At 42.3% G+C, this 23,428-nt stretch overlaps 1 protein-coding gene across 3 annotated transcripts in view; it reads left to right on the top strand.

Moving 5' to 3' along the window:
* ADAM8 (ADAM metallopeptidase domain 8) overlaps window positions 1–23,428 on the top strand; it is a 190,609-nt gene that overhangs the window by 109,653 nt on the left and 57,528 nt on the right. For all 3 annotated transcript variants that reach the window (XM_029609582.1, XM_029609581.1, XM_029609580.1), the window contains 5 exons: window positions 8,289–8,458; window positions 10,680–10,761; window positions 13,371–13,519; window positions 15,767–15,944; window positions 21,013–21,102. In XM_029609582.1, the coding sequence (XP_029465442.1) occupies window positions 8,289–8,458; window positions 10,680–10,761; window positions 13,371–13,519; window positions 15,767–15,944; window positions 21,013–21,102 (669 nt within the window). The remainder of the gene's footprint in view (window positions 1–8,288; window positions 8,459–10,679; window positions 10,762–13,370; window positions 13,520–15,766; window positions 15,945–21,012; window positions 21,103–23,428) is intronic.

Below are 23,428 nucleotides of genomic sequence, written 5' to 3'. Positions count from 1 at the left end.
GAGGAACCAGAAGCCAATAGATGTCCCTGGAAATAGACTCCCTAATGACATGGGCGGAAGCGAACCTTCGAGAGATCTCAGCCATCCACATCGTGGGGAAAGACAACGTTGCTGCGGATTACCTCAGCAGAGAAAGTCTAGACCCAGGAGAATGGAGACTGTCGACCACAGCATTCCAGTTGATAGTAAGCCGTTTGGGAACACTAACCTTGGACCTCTTGGCAAACCGGTCCAATGCCCAAGGTCCCAGCTTCTTCAGCCACAGACGGGAACCTCAGTCCCAGGGAATCGATGCCCTGGTACAGACCTGACCACAGGAAATTCTATTATACGCCTTCCCACCGTGGCCCCTATTGGGCGCAATCATCCACAAGATAGAACACTACAAGGGACCAGTACTTCTGGTGGCCCCGGACTGGCCAAGAAGACCGTGATACGCAGACATGCGAAGGCTACTGACAGGGAGCCCTCTTCCGCTACCACCACACAGGGATCTGCTCCAAAAATGGCCGATCCTCCACGAGGACCCAGCTCGATTCTCTCTTTTGGCCTGGTCATTGAGAGGACTTGCATGAGGAAGAGCGGATACTCGGGGGCAGTAACTGACACCCTGCTCCAAGCACGCAAGTTCTCCACATCCCTAACATACATAAGGATTTGGAGAATATTCGAAGCCTGGTGTGAGGACCGCGACATCATCCCACGCTTAGTCAAAATTCCTGCGATTTTGGAATTCCTACAGAACAGTCTACAGAAGGGATTGTCTCTCAACTCCATCAAGGTACAGGTGGCCGCATTGTCATGCTATGGAACCAAGAGTGAGGAAGGTAGCCTAGCCTCTCACCTGGATGTCTCCCACTTCCTGAAGTGAGTCAAGCAGATCCGACCACCCCTAAAGTGGCCGATACCTCTATGGAACCTCAAACTGGTCCTAGACATCTTAGCAGGAGCCTCCTTCAGACCTCTCCGCGGCCTGTCCTTCCAACTATTAACATTGAAAACAGCCTTCCTGGTGGCAGTCTGTTTGGCCTGTCGCATCTCCGAGCTACAAGCACTGTCCTGCCGGGAAACGTTCCTCAGATTCACTCCGGGAACCATCCAGTTACACACGGTCCTGTCTTTCCTCCCCAAAGTGGCTTCTCACTTCCATCTCAACCAAACCATCTCACTACCATCGCCAGATGAGCATAAGGATTCGGAAGAATCTCGCCGCCTGCGCCACCTCAACATCGGTAGACTCCTAGTCTGATACCTGGAAAGGTCGGAATCCGTACAAAAGCGGACCATCTATTCGTCCTTCACAGTGGGAAGAAGCAAGGGGAAGCGGCCCGCTGGATCAAAGATGTTATCAAGGCGGCCTACATAGAAGCAGGCAAACCACCGCCTTTGCAAGTCAAGGCCCATTCCACTAGAGCCCAGGCAGTGTCCTGGGCGGAAACCAAGATGCTGTCACCCGCCGAAATATGTTGGGCGGTGACATGGTCATCTATCCACACCTTCTCCAGGTTCTACCGCCTGGATGTTCAGGCTCGAGAGGACACAGCATTTGCAAGGGCAGTACTAAGTGGACCTCGAGCAGCCTCCCACCCGGTTCGGGAGTAGCTTTTATACATCCCATTGGTCCTGAGTCCATCTGCTACATGCTAGGAAATGGAGAAATTAATTACCTGATAATTTCGTTTTCCTTAGTGTAGACAGATGGACTCAGCATCCCACCCACGGCTGCCGTCATTCATGGAATCCTCGAGTGACATTCCCGAGAGCAAATTATTCATTGGTAAGCCAAGCTTTCCCTCCAATTAGGACACCCATCCTACCGGGTGTCAACGTTTCCTGGTTGAGGGCACTGGCGGTCTCCAGCTATAACCAATTTAACCAGTTCAAGTTAATCAAGTTAACCAAGTTATAAAGTTAATCAAGTTATACATGTTATACAAGTTATTCAGCCACACATATATCCACAATTGCTTTTCGAGGAGAATACTGAAGAGCTGCACTTCCTGCAGGGGTATATGTACTACGGCTGACGTCAGATTGAAATCTGATCCGTCTCCAACTGCTATCAGGAGTACGCTATACCCATTGGTCCTGAGTCCATCTGTCTACACTAAGAAAAACGAAATTATCAGGTAAGTAATTTCTCCATTTAAATGCAGTTTAGTAAACTGACCCCCCATAGTTGGTATTGACTCAATAGGTTTTGAGGGAAAATGTATTTTTGGAAGTCAGTTCTCTCACCTTCTTCGATCCATCGGAGTTTTTCTTCACACATTATTTGCAAGTTAAAAAAAGCTCTTCACTTAGCTTAATTGAAGTAAAAGCAGTGCTTTGTGCCTGCAGCAGTAAGGTGTTATTTGTAAGGCACTTGATCTAGCACATCTGCATAGGCAGCTGTACTGAAACTGTTTATTCAATATGAAAATGCTCCTTCTAGTTGAGAACATTCCTTCAGCCTGAAATAAAATCACAAATATTCTGAGTGGTGGAAGGGCTGGTGCTTAGGGTGATAGTGGAGGGGGAAAAAGAAGGACAAGTTTGCAATTTTTGTTTAAAGTCTCTGACCAATTCCAGTAAACAGAGGACTTTGGTAAGAGATGGACTGAGAATCAGCAGATTACTTATGAGCAGAGTAATTTTCAAAGGGACCACCTGAGGGTAAAGTGTTGTTTTACCTGTAGAAATGGCCTTTTGGAAACTTTCACAACTGATAGATGTATAAAATCACAATCATACGCACCATACATATGGACTCACTTTTACACACATAACAGAGAGGCATTCTAGAGAGTGGAGACTGGATGGGTTGGGATATACTTATATATTTTTTGTAGATTAAAAAGTATGGATGGGCCTGATTTTCAAAATGGGTTTTACACAAGTAAATGCACTTTATCCATGTAAGTGGGCTTTTGAAAATTGCTACAACACATACCATTGAATTGTCCATAGGATTTACCCGCATAAGTGCACTTTATGAGTGTAAATGGCTTTTGAAAAATTGCTACGATAGTATGTTACATTTATGCTTGTAACTATTTTGAAAATTCACCTGTATGTGTATAAATTATCTCATCAAAACTCTGCACACCAAATAGCAGGTCTAATTGTGTGCGCCTAGTTTTGCTGTAATAATTTTCAAAGTGGACTTATACACATAAGTCCACATTGAAAACTGATGTAACATATGTCTATTTCCTAGTAACTTATGTGAGCTGTTACACAATTACCCCTTCCCCCAAGTACATTTGGAATGGCAGAATTTGACCTCAGGAACAAGTACTGTACCAGATTACTGCAAGGGGACAGCACTTTTTTTTTTTTTTTATCACCAAGATTAGTTTCATAAAGATTTATTTTACTGCATACTGTTGGACAGTTTCCAACTGCTTTCTACCTGTATTGTCTTCTGCATTTCTCCTTGTAACTGTACTCCTGACCTGACATGTCAGATCCAGTCCCAAAGCGACTTGCAGGAAGGATCAATCTACTCTCCAGTTGTTCACTGCTATGTTTTAGAAGAAAGACTGAAGGGGAAAAAGGGATACAAAAGAAAGTCAGTGATGGACATAATTATTCATCACCATCATCATCATCATCATTGTTTATTTATATCAAGCTTTTTCAACCTGAGAATTCAAAACGTGTTACAGTACGTTAGGTTTACAGTGAGTACAATGTGGTTGGGTAACAGTGGATACAATAGTACAATAGGATAGTGTGACAGTGTGGTAAAATAATTAGGACAGCCGATATGTCAGATTGAGCAAGTAAAAATATGTATTTATTTATTTATATACCTTTTTTTTTTCAAGAATGGCCTCAAGGCAGCTTACAAACAAATTTAAAATAAGCAACTATAGTAACATTAATCAGGAGTCACTTACATTAGGAAATTAGTCAAATTTACAGTAAAGTCAAGGATCTAAGTGGGAAGGATGAATATAGTACAGGTGCAGATGAAGTCAGAATCTAACATATGAGAGTTCAGAGATGTGTATGTTATGGTCCTTGCTCGAGATTGTCATTGAATTGGCAGGTGCAATATAAATATTTGACAAGGTGGTAGGTCAGATACATATAGTGGTCACTAGAATCTGTTATTTGGTCTGTTATACATTAGTCATGTATACAGGGTAGGTAAATAAGTGAAGTTTGTTATTTGGTATTTTGTACAGTTGGATAAATGTATACAAACATACATACATTTGGACACATAAGAACAGTAGGTAAATAAGTAGATTTTTTTGGTCTGTCACATGAAATATCCATTATAGACATAGAATATTTGGATATTGGTTGGTATAACAGGGGGATCTTGGTTGGGATAAACATGGAATTCAGATGATATGAGTTTGGCATGAGGTTCATAAGAGCCTGTATAAGAAGAGTTTGAATGTAGCCTGTTTGAAAGTAGATTTTGCGGGATGATTCATTCCTTAGGCCTAAAGGCTGTTTCAAAAAGCCAAGTCCAGGAGCACAGTTCAATAAAATAAGTTTTACAATAAGCATAAAAAACAAAAAAAACAATTTTGAAATAATAAAATTTTGGGAGGTTATGGAGGTTTTTGACCAATGATTGAATTGTGCACAGCACAATGCATGCTTGTTTCTGAGTTCCTTTCCTCCGTATAAGTAAAAATACGGCCTTGTGGAGAACTGTTAATTAGTTCACTAATATTTGGAGAAAGTGTCTTGTGGGATTGGTGTGTTCACCATAAGTTTCATCTACCTATATTGGTTGGAGTGTTTTAATAATATTATTGTTATAACCTGTGATGGATATGGCTGTTATACATTGTTGGATTTTGAATCCTGAATAAAGAGTTATATCATAAAGAGAGTTGGAAGCCAGTGTTTGGATTTTAGGACTGAAGCAATCCTACTGCGTTTGGATACGTTTGGGCACTGGTTTAGTTTCTTTGGGATTCCAGTGTAGAGTCAATTGCCATAGTCCAGGCAGATGATGTTACAAGCCTGGATAACTGTAGCAAAAACTGGAGCATCGAAAAGAGGGTGGAGCTGTTGGAGTTGGCAGAGGTGGAAAAAGGTCAATTTTGTCACAGCTTAGACTTGGGCTTCCATGGCAAACTGAGAGTCCAGTATGAAGCCCAGACTCTGGACTTGGGCAGTGAATTGAAATTATATTCCTTTGAGGCTCGCTTTTGAGTGAATGTCACTGGGTTCCTTTTTCCAATCCATAGGTTCTCTGTTTTATGTGGGTTCAGTTTTAGCTTGTTTTGGCACGCCAGGTATCTGGGTAGGTATTAAGGTTGGAAATCGCTTTGTCTGGATTTAGGCTGAAAGGGATCAACAGTTGGATGTCATTTGCATAGGAGTGGTAGGTAATGTGATATCCATTGATTAGTTTGAGAAGAGCCACATATTTATTGAAGAGCATTGTCAATAGGATGGATCCTTGTGGCATTCCACTGAGGAGAGGGTGGGAATATGATAGTGCTAATCCAAGTGAGATGGTTTGAGTGTGATTTTGATATGAAAAGCCAGGATAGAGCTTTGTATATAAATCCCAGGTCCTTTGAGTATCAATAGTACTGATTGTCCGTGATCTAAACAGAGTCTTAGTTTATCAACCAGAGTTATTAGTATTTTTTCTGTGCTATCATAGGTTCTGAAATGGATCTAGGCTGTTTGTTGACAGAAATTCCAATATCTGTAGTAACACAACTTTCACAATGATCTTGCTTAAGTATGGGTGTTTTGAGATTGTGCAATAGCTGTTTAGATCACTTGGGTCTGGATTGGATTTCATTAGTGTTGGGCAAATGATTGCTTGTTTCAAACAATCTGGTAGGAGGCCTTCTACAAGGGAGGTGATGATGAATTGGAGATAATTGACTAATCCAGTTTTGGCTTGCTTGTTTATCCAAGAGGAAAAAGGATCCTGTTGGCAAGTAGTAGCTTTGAGGGTGATTAAAATGGAGTTGTTAGAATCCATGAGTTAGTGGGCCCTTGGCCCGAGGTGAGAGGTGGTACCACCCATGGGGAGGAGCCCCACGGGCCTCACTGTCGGGAGGTGAGGTCTATAGCAACAGGTGACACAGCCCAGGGAGTACAGAGAGAGCAGGAGACTGGGGTATGGATACGAATGCCAGAGTAGGTCCTCCTAATGGTGAAGTGCAGAGCAGGCCCAGAGGAGCAGGGAATGCAAGGCAGGGTATGGAGGAGTACTGAGGGAATGACCCAGGGGGCGGAGCCACAGAGTGAGTCAGCACGGGAGGAATGACGTAGGCTTACTCGAGGAGCAGGGAAGCCCAGGAGTCTCTGGCAATGCACAAGGGCACTACCCTGAGGAGCGGGGGAGTATGGGTACAGTCTCAGAGGTTAAAGCTGAACGCTACCCCAAGGAGCGGAGATCAAAGCATAGTCACTGAAGTACACAAGGCACTACCCCAAGGAACAGGGAAACGCGGCACCATCACTGAAGTACACAGGGCACTTCCCCAAGGAGCAGGGAGCGCGGCACAGTCGCAAACGTAAAGGCAATGGCCCGCAGAGCGGGATTCGCCAACGCTGAGTCTCCATGAAGCAGAGTAGTACAGCAATGGCCCGCAGAGTGGGGTACACCAATGTTGAGTCTCCAGGAGTAGAGTAGTTCTGGAAGCGACCCCGAGGAGCGGGGAAGCTGGCAGGCAGCATCCGAGATGCCGGGCCCTCCAAGGAGCGGATAGCCAGAGACAGGAATGAGCCCCCAAGGAGCAGGTACCCGAGAGTGTCTCACGCCAGGAGGTGCAGGATCTGGAACCAGCGTCCGTAGAGAAATCATCAGGATTCAGCAAAGAAGGAACTCATTGCCAAGTCGATTAGAGCCAGGCCCCGGTGGTGCTTAAGAGTCCAGGGCTAGTGATGTCATCAGGAGGAGACACCCCTGAGTTTCCCGCCCTGGCGTCCTTAAAGGAGGGCCATGTAGCGAGCGCGCTTAGGAAGGCCTGGAGGAGACATGGGGGTCGGCGGTGTCCTTGTCACCCTGGGGGGTCCTGGAACAGGGCAATGTGTGTCGGAAGCGGCTAGCCATAGCTGCGAGTTCCCCCAAGGAAGAGAGGGCGGCAGCACATGAACTGAGTAAGAGCGGTCGCAGCCATCTGCGACCAACGGTCATAACAGGAGTTGACATCTTCTTCCTGTAAGAGGTTGAAGGTGGTAAGGGTGTGGCAAGGTGTGAACTGTAGTACCTGTGGTAAGCTTCTTCCCGGATTTGTGATCAATTAGATTAGCGAGATTTTATCATTGACAAAACTTGCTTGGTTGTTGCAGTGTGTTTCTGATGTGAGGGAGGCAGTAGTGTAGGGTAGGTCTTATGAGCTTATTGATTGGAATACTTTCTGTGGAGAGTTTCTTGCTTAGTGAATTGTAGTTGAGAAATACGCTTTCTTTGCTTTTGTGATGGTCTTGCGGTAGAGGGTTTGCTGTCGCTTGCACTCAGCTCTGTCAGTCTGAGGCCATGATTTCTGCCATGTTTGTTCCATTAGCGGCATTATTATAGGGTACTTCCTCTACTGTATTTCTAAAGTGTGTGCAATATTTGCCTATGCTGTACAATATGCTCCATAAGATTATACTGTATTGTACTCTGAGGTATGCCACTAAGCCACCAGGATTCCTTGCGGGAGTAATTTAACCCAAGATGGATATCTTCTGCTTGGATTTCTGCTATCATTATCTGTTCTTCCTAATGTTTTGCATTCCGCAGACTGTCATCAGTTCTTCAGGGGATAGAGAGAACCATCTCAGCAAGGACTACGTGCAAACTGATGAAATTAATAAATGGAAAATGTAACTGCTCCAAAATTAAGTGATCACAGTGGTATTATAGAATAAATGCATCAGGTTGTTATGGTAACTGAAATACTTAAAACTGATAGGAAAACATTTTTCAATTTCTTAAATGCTCTCCTGTTTTCTTTCTCCTAATGGTATCCTGGCTTGTAATATGCTTTGTCTGTTTCTTGTACACTAACAATCAAGTCTGTTTGCTACTCTTTGTTTTCTTCTGAATACCCCTTTCTGCAGCAGTTACTGTATTTCTTTCCCCTTTTTCTATTGCTCTAATTTTACTATTACGACTTCCTTTACTCTGAACAGTGCTGTCATGATGGGTCTTTCCTGTTCTGTTCCTCCAAACTCCTGCTGTTTGGCTCTGATTATCCTGACTGCATCTCTCCGTCCCAGCCCTAGCGTAGACAGCACATTTCAGGCAATACTAGCATTTCCTGAGGTATGATTCATTTTAACTCAGTGTTTTCTTCTTTTATATGTTTATGTGCCTGCAGCTATATCAGGCTCTCAATTTCCGTGTGGCATTAATCGGTCTGGAGATCTGGTCTCACAAAGATAAGATACCGGTTAGTCCTAACGCTGACACCACGCTAAACAATTTCCTCGCATGGCGCAAGACTGAACTGCTAAGGAAGAAAAAGCATGACAACGCCCAGCTAATAACGTGAGTACCAACTCAGCTGTACATGAGAGGATCTGGAACGCACTGTGCACTGATTTCATAGTGTGTTTATGATAACAACCATTGATGACACCCAACACATATTGTCAGTTGGGCTCAGGGATCGAGAGGTAAAGAAGGCTCGTATTGCCACGCCACCACACCGAGGGTGTGTGGGATGACAGTAGGAGCCTGCTTTCCCTCAGAACACTTCCTGTGAAAAGAAATCTTTCCAGAAGTCTCTCATTCTATTTTATCTCTTGGCACAGCATGATTGCAAGTCCCGAAATACCTCAGGGTAGGATTTAAAAAGAAAACTGGACTGGCCACAATCGATTAGATGTTCAAGGACTATCCAGTAATCCTTCATTTAAACAAGTCTTTATTTAATGCAGATGCTTACACTGCCTGGGAAGACTAGCTGGACTGAAGGAGATCCCAGCCCCCACCAAGAAAAATAGAGCTGTAAAATCTTGTTTGGGTATTGAAAGCAATTTTATTTTACAACAGGAGGTTTAATTTTCCAGTTGGGGGAATCTTGGGATTTGAGCTTGCAAGCCTTTGTCGCTAAGCCTGTTATGGTTATTGATGTTTGGGTGGATCCTTGGACACTGTGGCAGCTGACCACGCCCACGGGGGGCAGTCCCGTGAGGGACCAGTGTCAGGCTAGACTCTGGACACACAAACACAGATTTGAATCTTTATTTAAACAGTTTGGGAAACCACCAGAGGTGGCAGTAGTGAGTAGTAGATGTTGAGCCCGACTGGGTGAGTATCCCACAGGACACTGGAACAGGAAATCCTCTGCTTGACTGTGCTGTAGTGGAAAGAGACTGAGAGTTATGAGTACACAGTGAGAAACATACAGAGTCCCAGGAAGAATAGGAGAAGCTCCAAGACAGGGAGAGCAGGCCCTCGAGGAGCGAGTACCTGATCCCTTAGAGTAGAGAGACTTGGTGGTATTGTACTCACACAGCGATTCCACTAGACAAGAGGTCTGGCACTGGAACAGAGGGCAGGCCCTCGAGGAGCGAGTACCTGGTTCCAGGAAAGCAGTACTGTGGAATAGATGGTAGTTGTACTCATAGATGGAAACTGTTAGTGAAGTCTTCCAAGTAGAAAGGGTTGTAGATGCAGGCAGCGACTCAGGGAACATGGGCTCTCGAGGAGTGAGTACCGGTTTCCTGATAGCACCTGAAAGAAGCAGAAGAGGCCCCCGAGGAACGGGTACCCCATTAGCAATAAGAGTTCCAGAAACGCTGGAGTGGCAGAGTAGCTTCGGTAAGGAGAGTGAATCCCATCTGTAGTGTTCTGGGGGATTGCTAACTTGATTAGCTAGCAAAAGTAGTTGGCTTAAAAATCCGGGCAGCATGACGTCATCTAGGGGGACGCCCCTGAGGTTCGCGCCAACGAGGAAATAAAGATGAGGGTGGCATGGGTGCACGTGCCCTATGGTACCTTGGAGGAGCATGGTGGGAAGCAGCACCAAAACCGGTCCGGGGATGCCGGAGAGGTCGGCAGACAGACGCCACGGCAGCCAGTAGTCCGAGGTGAGCGGGAGGAGCCACAAGAAGAGTGAGGTAGGCGGGGCAAAGCCGTCGTAGACTGATGGTCGCAACAAAGCCACTCTGTCGCTGAACTAATGGAGCAGCTTCCCATGGTGCGCTAGCTGAGAACCCTGTTTGCTTTAGCTTTGTTCATTTTCCTTCCTGTATCACTCTGCCCTGTCAGACTAGATTGACCCCTTTCTAGGACAGGAATATTCTAACCAGGTAACCTATCTTGCATGGCAGCCCCTATCATCCAATAAGCATCGAATGTGCACCTTGAAGGAGGCGCCCTTCTAACCCGAGCCACCAGGTGTGCCATCTGGGGAAAGAGGCAGAGTTAAAGTGGAGAAAATATTTTAAAATATGATAATTTCAGATTATCAGGATGTATTTCTGTCCCACCCTTCTCGGCTTTTCCATGAGATTTATAAGATAGCATGACAAGGTTGGACATATTTCAGAAACTGAAATCATTCTAAAACGGCCAGCTCCTTTAGTTTTAAAAACATACTTTACCATCTGGACATTACAGAACTTCAAATGCCCTATCTGTTGAATTATTTTGACTAATGAGATATTGTACTTTCGATACAGGTTCTGGATGTTACTGCGCTTGTCATTGCTTCAGTATATGTTTTGGAATGCTTTAAAATTGCAGTTTTTTTTCTCTCTAGAGGAGTAGATTTTGATGGTACTACAGTGGGACTGGCAACAAAGTTGGCAATGTGTACAGGTGACTCTGGAGCTGTAAATCAGGTAAGCTCACAAAGCAAATCATATTTATGTCTTGGGAGACGTGAACAGTCTTTTGGCTGCCAGAGGACAGGGTCAGGTTGGACTCTGGCAATTCTCTCGTAATCTTTTATTGGCTACAGGGAAACCCAAATAGAAACAGTTCTGCTTATCTCAGCAATTTCAAAGCAAAATTCAGAATATACTTCAAACCTGGACAGTACTAGCCTTCCCTTGGCTTCCTTCCTTTCTCTGAGGCTTCCTTAACCCTTCTTGGGCTCTGACTTCTTGGGATAGATATTCAAAATTTAGCCATTTATCTAAGTTAGCTGGGTAGACATATCCAGCTAACTTAGACAGGATATTCAGCAGCACAGCTATGCTGCTGAATATCCCCAGATAAATTGCTACTTAGTCAGATAAGTCTTATCCGTCTAAGTTTAGATCTACTATTGAGCAGGTCCAATTTACCCAAATAAGTTATCTGCCTATCGCTGAATGTTGCTATTTAGCCGGATAACTTATCCATCAAAGAGGGTCATTTTTCCATTTAATAGAAGTAGGGAAGGTAATCCACCACAAGTAGATTTAAATAACTTGACAGAATTATTAGAATCTTCTACAGAAATATATGAAAGGGCGACTTTACTGATATCCTTTGTTACAGAAATGGAAGTTAGCTTGTTTATGAAGTGTTATTTTCAACATATTAATGAAAGTTTTATGGGTCAAAAAATCCAAATATTCCCAGACCTATCCAAAACTACTCAGGAAAGGAGAAAGGCCTTCCTTACTATGAGACAAGAAGTGAATACTCTTGGGGCAAAGTTGCTTCTATGCCCCGGAACAACTTAGAGTTTTCATAGACTCTAGGAAGGTGGCCTTTACAACCTCCTCTCCTAACCAGGGAACGGGCTAGATATCCAGATCATATGAAAGTGTGGTAAATATTTAGGAGTGACTTATTCTTTGATTAGATATCTTTGATATCCTTTCTATGTAACTCCCAATGACTCTTGTTCTCCTCTATTATTTTTATTATTTTTCAAAACGTTAGTGGTCTGAATACTAGATGATGCCTTAAGTTGTATTTCTAGGTTGAAAACAATGTTACAGAATTTCTGTGCAAAGTCTTTTCTTTGTAATGATTTAAAAAATTCAATAAAGAATAAATTAAAAAAAAAAAGAGGGTCATTTTTCAAAGCGATTGCATGCGAAAAGCCCTTTTCGTGTGCTGTCACTAAAAAGGGGCGGCGTCAAGACTGGAACAGGAGGAGTCGGGGTGGCACCAGGGCGGACGCCGCGAAGACATAGCGGACAGCGCTATTGGGTGCGAAAGCCGGCTGCGATCACACCGCAGAGGTGAGATCACTGCCGGCTTACGCAGGCCCGCCCCCCCTGTACCGCGCGATTCACGACGCCGCGGTGTCTTAGAAAATCTAGGCCTAAGTAGCGCTCCCCCAATCCGCCCACAACTTATCCAACTATTTTACAACAGGCTAACTAGTTATCCGGCTAACTAGTGCTAATGAATATCAGCCTCCTTAGCCTCTGGGAAAAGGAGGCTTCCTTGGACCAAAATCCCTTGCTAGTCAGTTTTTTAAAGAAGACCGGGCCAGATATTCTGGGGGAACTTCCTATAGACTCCCTCACAATCTCCAGCAATTAACTTTGCAGAACTATGGCCAATTAAATGAAAATGATAAAGTACAGCAATAACAAGATGAAAACTTCAATAGGCTAAAGGTCTATGGTGGTGGGAGGTGGGGGGCATAAAGTTTGTGAGTGCAGAATTAACTTGAAAGCAATCGGGGAGGTATCAGACTCTGTGGCTCCTTTCTCTCTCTTTTCCCTCGCCCAATCATTTCCCATCCATTCACACTTCCCACCCATTTCCCCTTTTTTCCTTGCCAAACTCCCCTCATCTGCTCTCCTCTTTCCTTACATTCTCTTCCCATCTTCCTTCTTCCTCGCTCCATTTTCCCAGTTTCCCTTACACTGGGTGTTCTCTGGATGGCTTAAGCTCCTGCACTGTCTTAGTGGTGTCGTGATCCAAATGTATTGTAGAAAGAAAACGCAGATGCCATCTGCTTCTCGTGGGTTTTCTTTTTTAAGCGCTGCACAAATGTTCCCTTGGAAAGCATGTTTGAGGGGAAAGCGATTAATTAAAGAAACCTCAGTAGCTGTTTTTTTGTTCCTATATCGGCATTGGGCTAACACTTCATCAATGAAAATACTGAAAATATCTTTTTGCTTGTCTTGAAAAGGAAGTGTTAAGATTTATTTAAAGTATACAGCCACAAAGTAAATAGATCAGGAATGTCTTTTCATTAAATATAGATAGATTTAGTGGCCTTTTTTTTTTTTTTTTTACTATTTTTCAACCAAGGCTGTAAGAGCTACAGCAGTGATTCAATCCACCCATCTGTGTGGGGGCATGATAGCTGCAAAAATTCACCAACTAAGCCCAAACTTGGCAGGAAGGTGCATCGTTGTCCTACATCCTACCCTGTTAAAAACAGATCTAGATCTGATAAGGGTGAGGTCCTTTTCAAAAGAGTCAAAGTTGAAAAATGCTAGAAAATCCATGTATATGTATGGTTTCATTTCCTTGCTTTTTTCCTCATCCTCAGGATCATAGTGGAAGCCCCTTAGGAGCAGCCTCCACCATGGCCCATGAAATGGGACATAACTTAGGAATGTCCCATGATGAAGATGTTGTGGGCTGTAGCTGTGCTGTACCAAAGGCAAATGGAGGATGTGTAATGGCCCAGAGTGTTGGGTAAGAAAAACAAAAAAAAGAAATCCCCAGTAGCATCAGCTCTAGTATTCGGTGCATTGTTCAAATGAACCTCACTAATGCATTCCGATGCAGTCAATTATAAAGCATACTTAATTTAAGAAGGGATAAGCACAGAGTAAAGAGTATTCCTGATTATGAAGCAATGAGGGGAAGCCAAATAACCACTGAGGACTATGCCATTGCAACAAACATGGAGCTGGGCAGACTAGAGGGATCTTGGGGTCCTTATCTGCCATCTGTTTCTGTGTAAGATGGCTAGTATGTCAAGTTAAAACATCAATCACAGATTTCTGCTCGCCATGAGTAATTAAAAAAAAAATTGCAGTCATCTAAAATCTCACAACATTTATTTTATTTTATGCATTTAAAATAATTTATTTACCGCACACTCCTTTGCATGTGGCAGCTTACAAAAAATGTTACCTGCATAAATCATAAAAAATGTAAAAAACGAAAGAGACATACAGAATTGGCCTGGAAAAAAAAACAGTCCACTCGGTGAAGATTTCAGTTTAGTGCATAAAGATAATTAAGAACTTCAAAGAGCTGTTCCCCTAAATGCCTGCTGAAAAAGTCACGTTTTTTAGAGCTTTCTTAAAGGTTTTAGAAACTGACATAATTCTAAGGTGTTCAGGCACTGAATTCCATAAAATCGGTCCAGCTACTGAAATTGCTCTGTCTCTTACCTCACCCAGTTGTGCCTGGTGAATAGAAGGAATTGTACCAAGCTCTTGTTAGTTGACCACATATTACATTGAGGAGTGTGCATATGTGAAGCTGAGCCCAACCATAATGCCTCAGCACTATTAATGATCCTTTGAATCAATGTGAATACTTTATTTATTTTATTTATTTATTTAAGAGTTTTTATAGACCGTCATTAAGTTATTTACCATCATAACGGTTTACAATAGGGCACCTATATCAAAGAAAAATATAGCTCATAAATTACATGGATGGTGCCATTACTATTTGGTAACAAACAGGAGTTTATATCTAAAGACATTTGCTTAGGGGGTTGAGTGTTTCATAGAAATTCGTCCTGATGTTTGACTACAGTTAAAAGTAGGGTGAACTAATTCCATTAGGAGCTGGAAATTAGGCGTTATATTGGATTATATTGGATTCTGAATTGAATGGGTAGCCAGCGTAGTTTAGTTAGTACAGGTATGATGTGATCATATTTAGAAGTTCTGGTCAGAACTTGAGCGACCAAGTTTTGGAGCAGTTGCAGTTGTAGGAGGCAATTTTCAAAGGAGTTAGGTGCATAAATGTAACATACCATTGGAGCAATTTTCAAAAGCCCATTTACATGTGTAAAGTACATTTGCATGTGTAAAGCCCAATTCTAAGCATATATATCCTTTTGAAAATTACCTCCTGAGACTGCTATTTGAAAGGCCCAAAATCAGGGAAATGCAGTAATAGGTTTCAGAAAAAATTGTCTGTAGTACAAAACAAAAATTATTTAATTCAAGTAAACTTTTTAATCACTTCAGTAACGAAGTTCATGGTATCCCGATTTTAAGTTCCAAATATGATATTTCATTGAAAGTTTGGTGTCAAAAAACACTCCAATATCACACACTTGGGTCATCATAAGAATTTGTTGACCACCAAAATCAAATGCAGGTAGTTCTCCAGCCCTTGGGGAGGAGTTTGGTTTTCATTGCTATTCCAAAGATAATTTATTTATTTATTTATTTATTTATTTATAACTTTTATATACCGACATTCAAATGAATATCACATAGGTTCACATACAACTGGGAAGCCAAAAAACTATGACTGCAAATGCACTATGAATGACCACAAGTAAAAGCATAAGGGATCTGAGGGGCATGAGAGGATATAGTGATAGATCTTGAAGACAGTGTGGTCTAGGGTTGCCAACAGACTCCAGATTTTCAGGACAGGTTGATCCAGTCCTGGTTATACCATTGCATGTTGAGAGTTATTCTGCTTTATTCCCTATTGTATTCCCTAAGAAAAGCAAGATTATAAGTACCTGCATGCATGGGAGTAAAACCAGGACTAGATCAACCTGTCCTGAAAATATGGAGCCAGTTGGCGACTCTGGGTCTTGTGGCTTTATATTACTGCAGATTTCAATGCCTGTAGCTTTCCTACACTGGAAAACTACCTTCTACAAACAAAAGATCTTCTCTGTTACTTTTCTAACCATGTGCACCACCTATAATTGATTTCTTTTTATCTGTCCTTCAGCATGGTTTACCCCAAGTATTTCAGCAGCTGCAGTAGACGTGATTTACAGAGTTTCTTAAGTGATTCAAGACCTATCTGCCTGCTGAATATGCCAGATGTGGATCAGCTGTTTGGAGGGCCGGTCTGTGGAAACCAGTTTGTGGAGCACGGGGAAGAGTGTGACTGTGGCACTCTTGAGGTAATGGCAAAAGGACGGTTCTCATAGTGCTACAGGGGCCGGTGTTGCAGCATCCATCATCCATCGGCAGCAGTTGGTGCAGGGACTAGTAGGTACTAACAACATGATAAAGGTTTTAGAATGGTTTATTTACAACTGCTCCCTGGCGTCTTCTATGTCCTTTTTAAAGGGAAAGAATAGCCCAGTAAATATATATATATATATATAACACTGTATAAAGATTTGCTTTGAAGATAAACTGGCTCTACTGTGATAGTAAATCAAATGGTTGCATAGCTGGTGACAGTACTCTTTCATTATCTGCATAAATATTCAGGATGTAATTTGAAAACAAATATGTTGTGATCAGTTCTACAATAGTTTGAGGGAGTAGAGAATTGGATGGTATAGTTTTTATTACTATTATCAAGATAAAGTAATAGTTTCTATAGCCATATGAGCAGCAAATTGTGGAGTTTTTATTTATTATAAATATTTATGCTTCGCCCAAAGCAAATAAATGTACATATTTAGATGGGGGTCTGGATTTTCCAAATTCTATTTTATGGTTTAAATTCATTTCTTGATTAGTAAATTGCCTTGGGCTCGGTGAATGATAAGCATAAAAGCTATCAGGCATTCATCTAGAGAAAAATATGCTGGCTTTCCTTTAAAAATATAGGGCTTCCCTTCAAACAGTATAGGCCAGACATCGACAACAGCCAAAAGAGAAAACATTAGACGTTGCCCAGAATAGAAATTTGTTTGCGTTTTAACCAGAAAATGTTTGCCAACCAGAGCTTCTGTCTCATGAAGGATGACTGTACATGTAATACCTATTCATTTTTTGCTTCAGAAAGGAGAAACCTTTCCTAATACTGTTCTTGAAAAGTAGGTCTATTTAGTTAGATTAGCCACCCGGTCTATCCAACTGCTGCCCCAAGAATGGGACAGGGGGGGGTTCTCCTCACTTCAGAGCTTCTCCTAATTAGATAAAAATCAGTTTCTCTCACTTGCCTTGCCTTTAGGTTTCTAAAATGTTATGAATATACTGAGTTACATCAGACCAAATGTTTTATTAGTAATATTGTTAATTACAATACCACTTATCCAACCTGCCCCCAAGTGACCTAATGGATTCAGAGCAGGTTCTTATATGGGTCTTTCCAATTTGATGATAAAAATAAACTTTCAAGACCATATTGGGACTTTCTTCAAATGTCTCATTGTAATTCTCATAAATTAGAGAGACTGAGGCATCGGGAACCTGATTGAACTGATGATGTCAAAGTGCTTTGCTAGTTTTGGTTACACTGGATCCTGTAGTTTTCAGTTTATGTGCCACATTAGCTGTTTAAATGAAACCCTCCTACAGCCAGGGTCATTAAAAGCCACAAGTACACTAAAGTTTGATTGTGCAATTTTTTGCAGTTTTGTTTTGTCTTTCAGTGTTCTTGCATTGTTTCTCCTGTCCCAGGATGTTTTATTTTTTACTTGCTTTTTAGTGCGGTTTTCTCTTCATGGAGAGATATAGCAACATTTTCCTCCATGTTTGGTACAGTGGAAAAAAAAAAGTTGCTCCTAGTTAGCACTGATATTCATTCTATTGCAAACAGTAGAATATTTTATTTCGTCAATCTGAAGCAATTTTCCCACTGAGGCAAACCTTCCCTAAATCTTCTGTGTGAACTGAAGAAAGCCTCCCCCCGCCCCCCCCCCCCCCCATCTATCTGTACTTCCTGAGACTTAAAAAAAAAAATCAGGGACACTGAGACCCCGAGCTGTGAAGACATGGAGAATCCTTCTGCCTTAAAGCAAATACTTCTGAAGAAATTGGTCCAAACACACGCTCCCTGCTTATTGTAGGACAGGTTTCTGCAATGTACTTGCAGCTCTGCTTATGACTGCAGTGTTCTGAACTTGAGTGATGCTATTCTTGTCATCTAATTCTGTGATTACCTGGGGGATTTCTGCGGTGAACTCATTCTGCACCTTCCACAGGCTTTTAAAGCCTCTTCCAGACACAGTGACAGGTTGATATTCAGCGAGCTAGTGAGCGGGAAAGTTATCTGGAGAACTTTTCCTGAAAATTCAGCGACACATAACCAGATAGTGTCCTGCTGACTATACTCGGTTATAGTTACTCACAAATAGTTATCTGGCTAAGTTTAGAGCAAGTATTTTTCCAACCAGACTTACCTAGGTAACTTTATTTATTTAAAATCTTTGGCCTCTGGAATTAATCCATCACTGCCTCTGTTCGTCCAGCTAAATTTTGTGCAGATAATGAATTATCAAATCTTGGGTTTTCTCCAAGTAAATCAAAAAGTTACCCAGACAGACCCTTTGAATCTCAGTGTCTGAATGTTTTATATGCTTAGAAATGTGATGGGATCTTGCGTTAGATAAACTAAGACCATGGTTCCCAAACTTTTCATGCTGAGATACATTTGGGAGCTAGATCAAGATCAAATGACCCATTCAAAATGAAAATCAAAACTTGGAGTTTTCCACAGCTTTGATGCTGTTAATATAATAAAATATCTGTTTAGTATAATTCATACTGCTGGGCTCATTCCCTAAATTTAAAATGCAGATTTTTCTGGCTGAGTGACTTCAATAAGGATTTTTCTCACAACCCACTTGCCAGTCTTCTGAGACCTGTTAGCAAGTCCTGACCCCTAGGCTGAGAACCTCTGTGCTAACAGCTTTTCCCATTTTTTTGTATGAGAGGACACCATCCACCTATTTGGTCCCCTTCATCAGTTTAAAGGAAGTTAGAAGAGCCATAATAGTGCAATCATAAGAGGTACTGGGAAGAATGGAGCACTGAAAGCTCAGTAGTCATGTGGACACAGTTTGAGCTTTTTTCTTTAAATCGGATCTCTGCATGATCATTAGTCACTGAGAAGAACCTACTCACCATTAGCCTTTATATAGTACTCAGCACAAGAAAGCTGTGAAGTGAATAAACATCTCAGCAGCAGTCTTATGAATTCTGGCTTATTATTAACTGATTTCAGCCAAATGCATGCAGTAGCTACAAAAGAGAAGACAGAGGAAAAGGCAAAGATTTTAAAATGAGAACTTAATGTTCCATCTTTCATATCATCAGAATATGATATTTACACACACATATATCTGTATGTTTATTTAAAAGAATTTATTTCCTGTCTTTTTCACAGTTGATATATCACTTCTGCTCAGCTCTGCTTGTAAACTGATTGGCTTATGTACAGGTCGATACAGTAAAGTGTGCTCCGTCGGAGCGCACTGTCAGCCTGCTCTGGACGCGTGTTTTCCCTTACCCCTTATTCAGTAAGGGGAGGAAAACACGCGGCCCACCCGCGGCACCTAATAGCGCCCTCAACATGCAAATGCATGTTGATGGCCCTATTAGGTATGCGTGCGGGATCCAGTAAGTAAAATGTGCAGCCAAGCCGCACATTTTACTCTAAGAAATTAGCGCTGACCCAAAGGTCGGCGCTAATTTCTTCCGGCGCCAGGAAAGTGCAGAGAAAAGCAGTAAAAACTGCTTTTCTGTGTACCCTCCGACTTAATATCATGGCGATATTAAGTCGGAGGTCCCCAAAAGTAAAAAAAAGTTAAAAAAAAAAAAATTTGAATTCGGCCCGCGGCTGTCGGGCCGAAAACCGGACGCTCAATTTTGCCGGCGTCCGGTTTCCGAGCCCGTGGCTGTCAGCGGGCTCGAGAACCGATGCCGGCAAAATTGAGCGTCGGCTGTCAGCGGCCGCTCCTGACAAAAAGGAGGCGCTAGGGACGCGCTAGTGTCCCTAGCGCCTCCTTTTCCCCATTTTTCCCGCGTCACCTCATTTAAATACTGAATCGCCCGCACCGGCGAGGGGCCGGTGCGCGCGCCGGGAGAGCGGGCGTTCGTCCGCTCTCCCGTGGTCTTACAGTATCGACCTGATAGCTAGCTAAAAAATTATTGAATGTTCTAAAGCCTACATCTTCTGGTAAAGCATCAAACAGTTCAATACAGATAGGCCAACATTCATATACTGGAATGGATAACAGATGAAGGCAATGACAAACTTTCACTACCATTGCTCTATAAAGTCTAATTATGAGAAGTGAGTTATTTCGAATAACTAATGGAAGCACAGAGATTTCGTTTTTTAAAAATCTCATTCTGGTTTCACTGCTGGTAAATGTTTGTTCTCCTTTTTCTATGCATTCGTTCCATTAAACGAATATTGTATTATTTGTATTTCAACTGTTAGTGCTTTGATTATGGGAAAGAACTTGTTGCACCCCCCAGCCTGAAGCCATTTCAGCATGACACTAAGAGCATGCAATGTCTTTTCCACTGTTTTTCTCTAAACTTCCTTCATATCTTCAAGTTACTTTTAAACTTGCTCTGGTTCTACCTGTGCCATAAAGGGACAGTCAGAGCATAGTAACAAAATGGTAAACCCAACCCCACCTACCCCAACACAAGGATCTTGGGCTGGAGAAATAAGTGATTGATCTCAGGAGGCACCACAACATTTTAGCTAATCCATTTCCAGAGTTCTGAGATTGGTTGCTCTTGAAAAAATGAAGTATTAGAAGGAGACAGTTTTGTTTCAAATTGTACGTAGGGACAAATTAAGCAGGAGGTTTAATCCTTCGTTTTTAGCAATAGTTGTAACATAATCTTGCCCCGGTAGAGTGTAGTGACAGGGCATTAACCCACCATATTGTACAGATTCTCAGTCTCAGCCAAAAGGCCAAGGTGGAACAGTCCTCAGATCACAGCCCAGATCCTGCCTTGGATCTTAGCCTAAAGGCCCATGACAAATGGAAATTAATTGGAAGAAAGAGTACTCCTTATCCTTCCCTCCACTCTTCTTTTTGCTTTGTTGTGAGCTTTTTTTTTTAAACTCCTTAAGCCTTTGTGAATAGACTTCAGGCCGCAGGAAAGAGGAAACTTCTCTTGCTGATGACACAAGAAACCATGTAACATGTACTTTTATCTGGCAATGCATATTTTCAGATTCTGAGTTGTGGTTTTAGGGTGTCTTCATCCTACAGAGATATTGCTTATGTCTATTGGTTGATCCTGATACCTAGCTTCTATTTGCAGGTGTGCACAAACCCCTGCTGTAATGCCACCACCTGCAAACTGAGGGAAGGAGCTGAGTGTGCTCAGGGAGAATGTTGTCACAGCTGCAAGGTAATGTCACCTTTTGCTAAATGCATTCAGTTGGGACGGTCATTTTTAGAGCCATTTCCACGGGTAATCTGTGTTTGGAGAATTGCCCGCCCTAGACACGTGTAAAAAGTATGCGTGTAGGACCTCTATCAGCGCACTTTTATCCTTCAGTGGGATCATGGGTGAGGGAGTGGGTTACACTTTTGAATCTTTAGCTGTAAATTAGCAGACGCAAATGCATGCGGGTGTTTTTGGGTTTTTTTAGATAATTTTCAAACTGAAGTATGTGCTTATTTACACTTTGAAAATTAGTCTGTGGGTAAAAAAAAAAAAAAAGCACCCTCCAAATGTGCACAAGTGCGAGCATCTGTGACGCTTCAAGCAGCACCACATGCATTTTTAATTCAAGATGTCTGAAGAAAAACTACACGTGCAGGGCGGAGCTGTGAGTCAGCCAGACACAATGATTGAGTGGAAGACAAATGCCTGTTTATTTATTATGCAGTTTGTGAGGCTGCCTTTATAATTATTATTTTTTGAAATATTGCATTTGCAGAAACCGTTCTGTGAAATAGCAGGGATTTAATGACATAGTGCAGAACCGCATATCCTAACTAACCGAATGAATGTGTGAATAACCCCATAACTGGGGATGGGCAGAATAGAACACACCCTCACACAGGTGTGCAATACGCCATGAAGATTCCTCCATTAAGCATGGCAGACTGAAAAGAAAGGTCAGTGGGAGAACAAACAGGCTGACACAGTACAGTGCACACCAGCGGAGTGCACTGTTAACCCGCGTTTGGACGTGCGTTTTCGACGCGCTAGCTTTACCCCTTTTTTCAGTAAGGGGTAATAGCACGTCGGAAATGCACGTCCAACCACCCCGAAACTAATAGCGCCCGCCACATGCAAATGCATGTTGATGGCCCTATTAGTTATTCCCGTGCGATTCACTAAGTAAAATGTGCAGCCATGCTGCACATTTTACTTTCAGAAATTAGCGCCTACCCAAAGGTAGGCATTAATTTCTGCTGGGAAAGTGTACAGAAAAGTAGTAAAAAACTGCTTTTCTGTACACCCTCTGACTTAATATCATGGCGATATTAAGTCGGAGGTCCCAAAGTAAAAAATAATTAAAAATAAAAATAAAAAAAATTTTAAATCTGCCTGCGGCTTGCGGGTTGAAAACCAGACGCTCAATTTTGCTGGCGTCCGGTTTCCGAACCCATGGCTGTCAGTGGGTTTGAGAACCAACGCAGGCAAAATTGAGCGTCGGCTGTCAAACTCGCTGACAGCCGCCGCTCCTGTCAAAAAAGAGGCGCTAGGGATGCGCTAGTGTCCCTAGCGCCTCTTTTTACCGCGGGCCCTCATTTAAATACTGAATCGCGCGCACAGGAGAGTGGCCTGTGCACGCGCCAGGAGAGCAGGCGCTCTCCCGCTCTCCCACGACTTTTACTGAATCAAGGATCAAACAAGGATCAAGCAAATCAAGGATCAAACATGAAATATAACAACTTACATATATTATCATAGTGTTGCCTTAGAAAAAATAGAGAAATTATCTCAAACACATTTCTGGCTGGATGTAACATCCATTGAGCAAACAACCAGAGAGAGAAAAAATCTAGTTTCTAGGTTACATATGCAAAACAGTCTAAACTGGAAAATGACACTGTTGTGTTCTGCCTTCAAGGAGGAAGCTCATGCTGTGGTATCCGGGGAGGGGGGAGAACGTGCCCACAGCTGCCTTTTATCCCCTCTAGCCTGCCTGCCTGCCTCAGAACAAAGTGTGAAGCTGCCTGCAGCAGAGGGAGTTCCCCAGCCAACACAGCAGCCTTTTCACATGTGTTTGCCCTCTAATCTTAACACGTGGAACGGAAAGATTATTCATGACCTGCGGACTAATGTGTGACCATTCTTCATAACAGATCGGTCTAACCAAAACTTCAGTCTGATCAAACTATTCGACAGATCTTTTTTAAAAGGAAAATCCAAAGCAGATCCAAATATTTGTTTCTAATTTTTTTTTTTTTGAAACATCTAAACTGAATTTCATCAGTTCATAAGATCTGTTTTCAGATTTTCTGAAGATCTGTTTTCAGATTTTCTGAAAATCTGAAGCAGATTTTTTGGCTCTCCTTCAAATTTCACCTAGAGCTGGAGAAAATTCAACTGATTTCCCCATTGATGTAGGTAAAATCTGAAATGTCTATGTCTCAAATTAGGTTGAAAGCTGTTTGATTTGAGTTTGATTGTGAATTGTTCTCACATTTCTACCCGTATGGTGATAAACCTGATAAGTTTGAATTTTAAATTGTATTTTTAAAACATTCATACCGTA

The sequence above is a fragment of the Rhinatrema bivittatum genome, chromosome 7 (genome assembly GCF_901001135.1).
Source record: "Rhinatrema bivittatum chromosome 7, aRhiBiv1.1, whole genome shotgun sequence".
Taxonomy (NCBI): domain Eukaryota; kingdom Metazoa; phylum Chordata; class Amphibia; order Gymnophiona; family Rhinatrematidae; genus Rhinatrema; species Rhinatrema bivittatum.
This window is presented reverse-complemented; position numbering and strand designations above follow the sequence as displayed.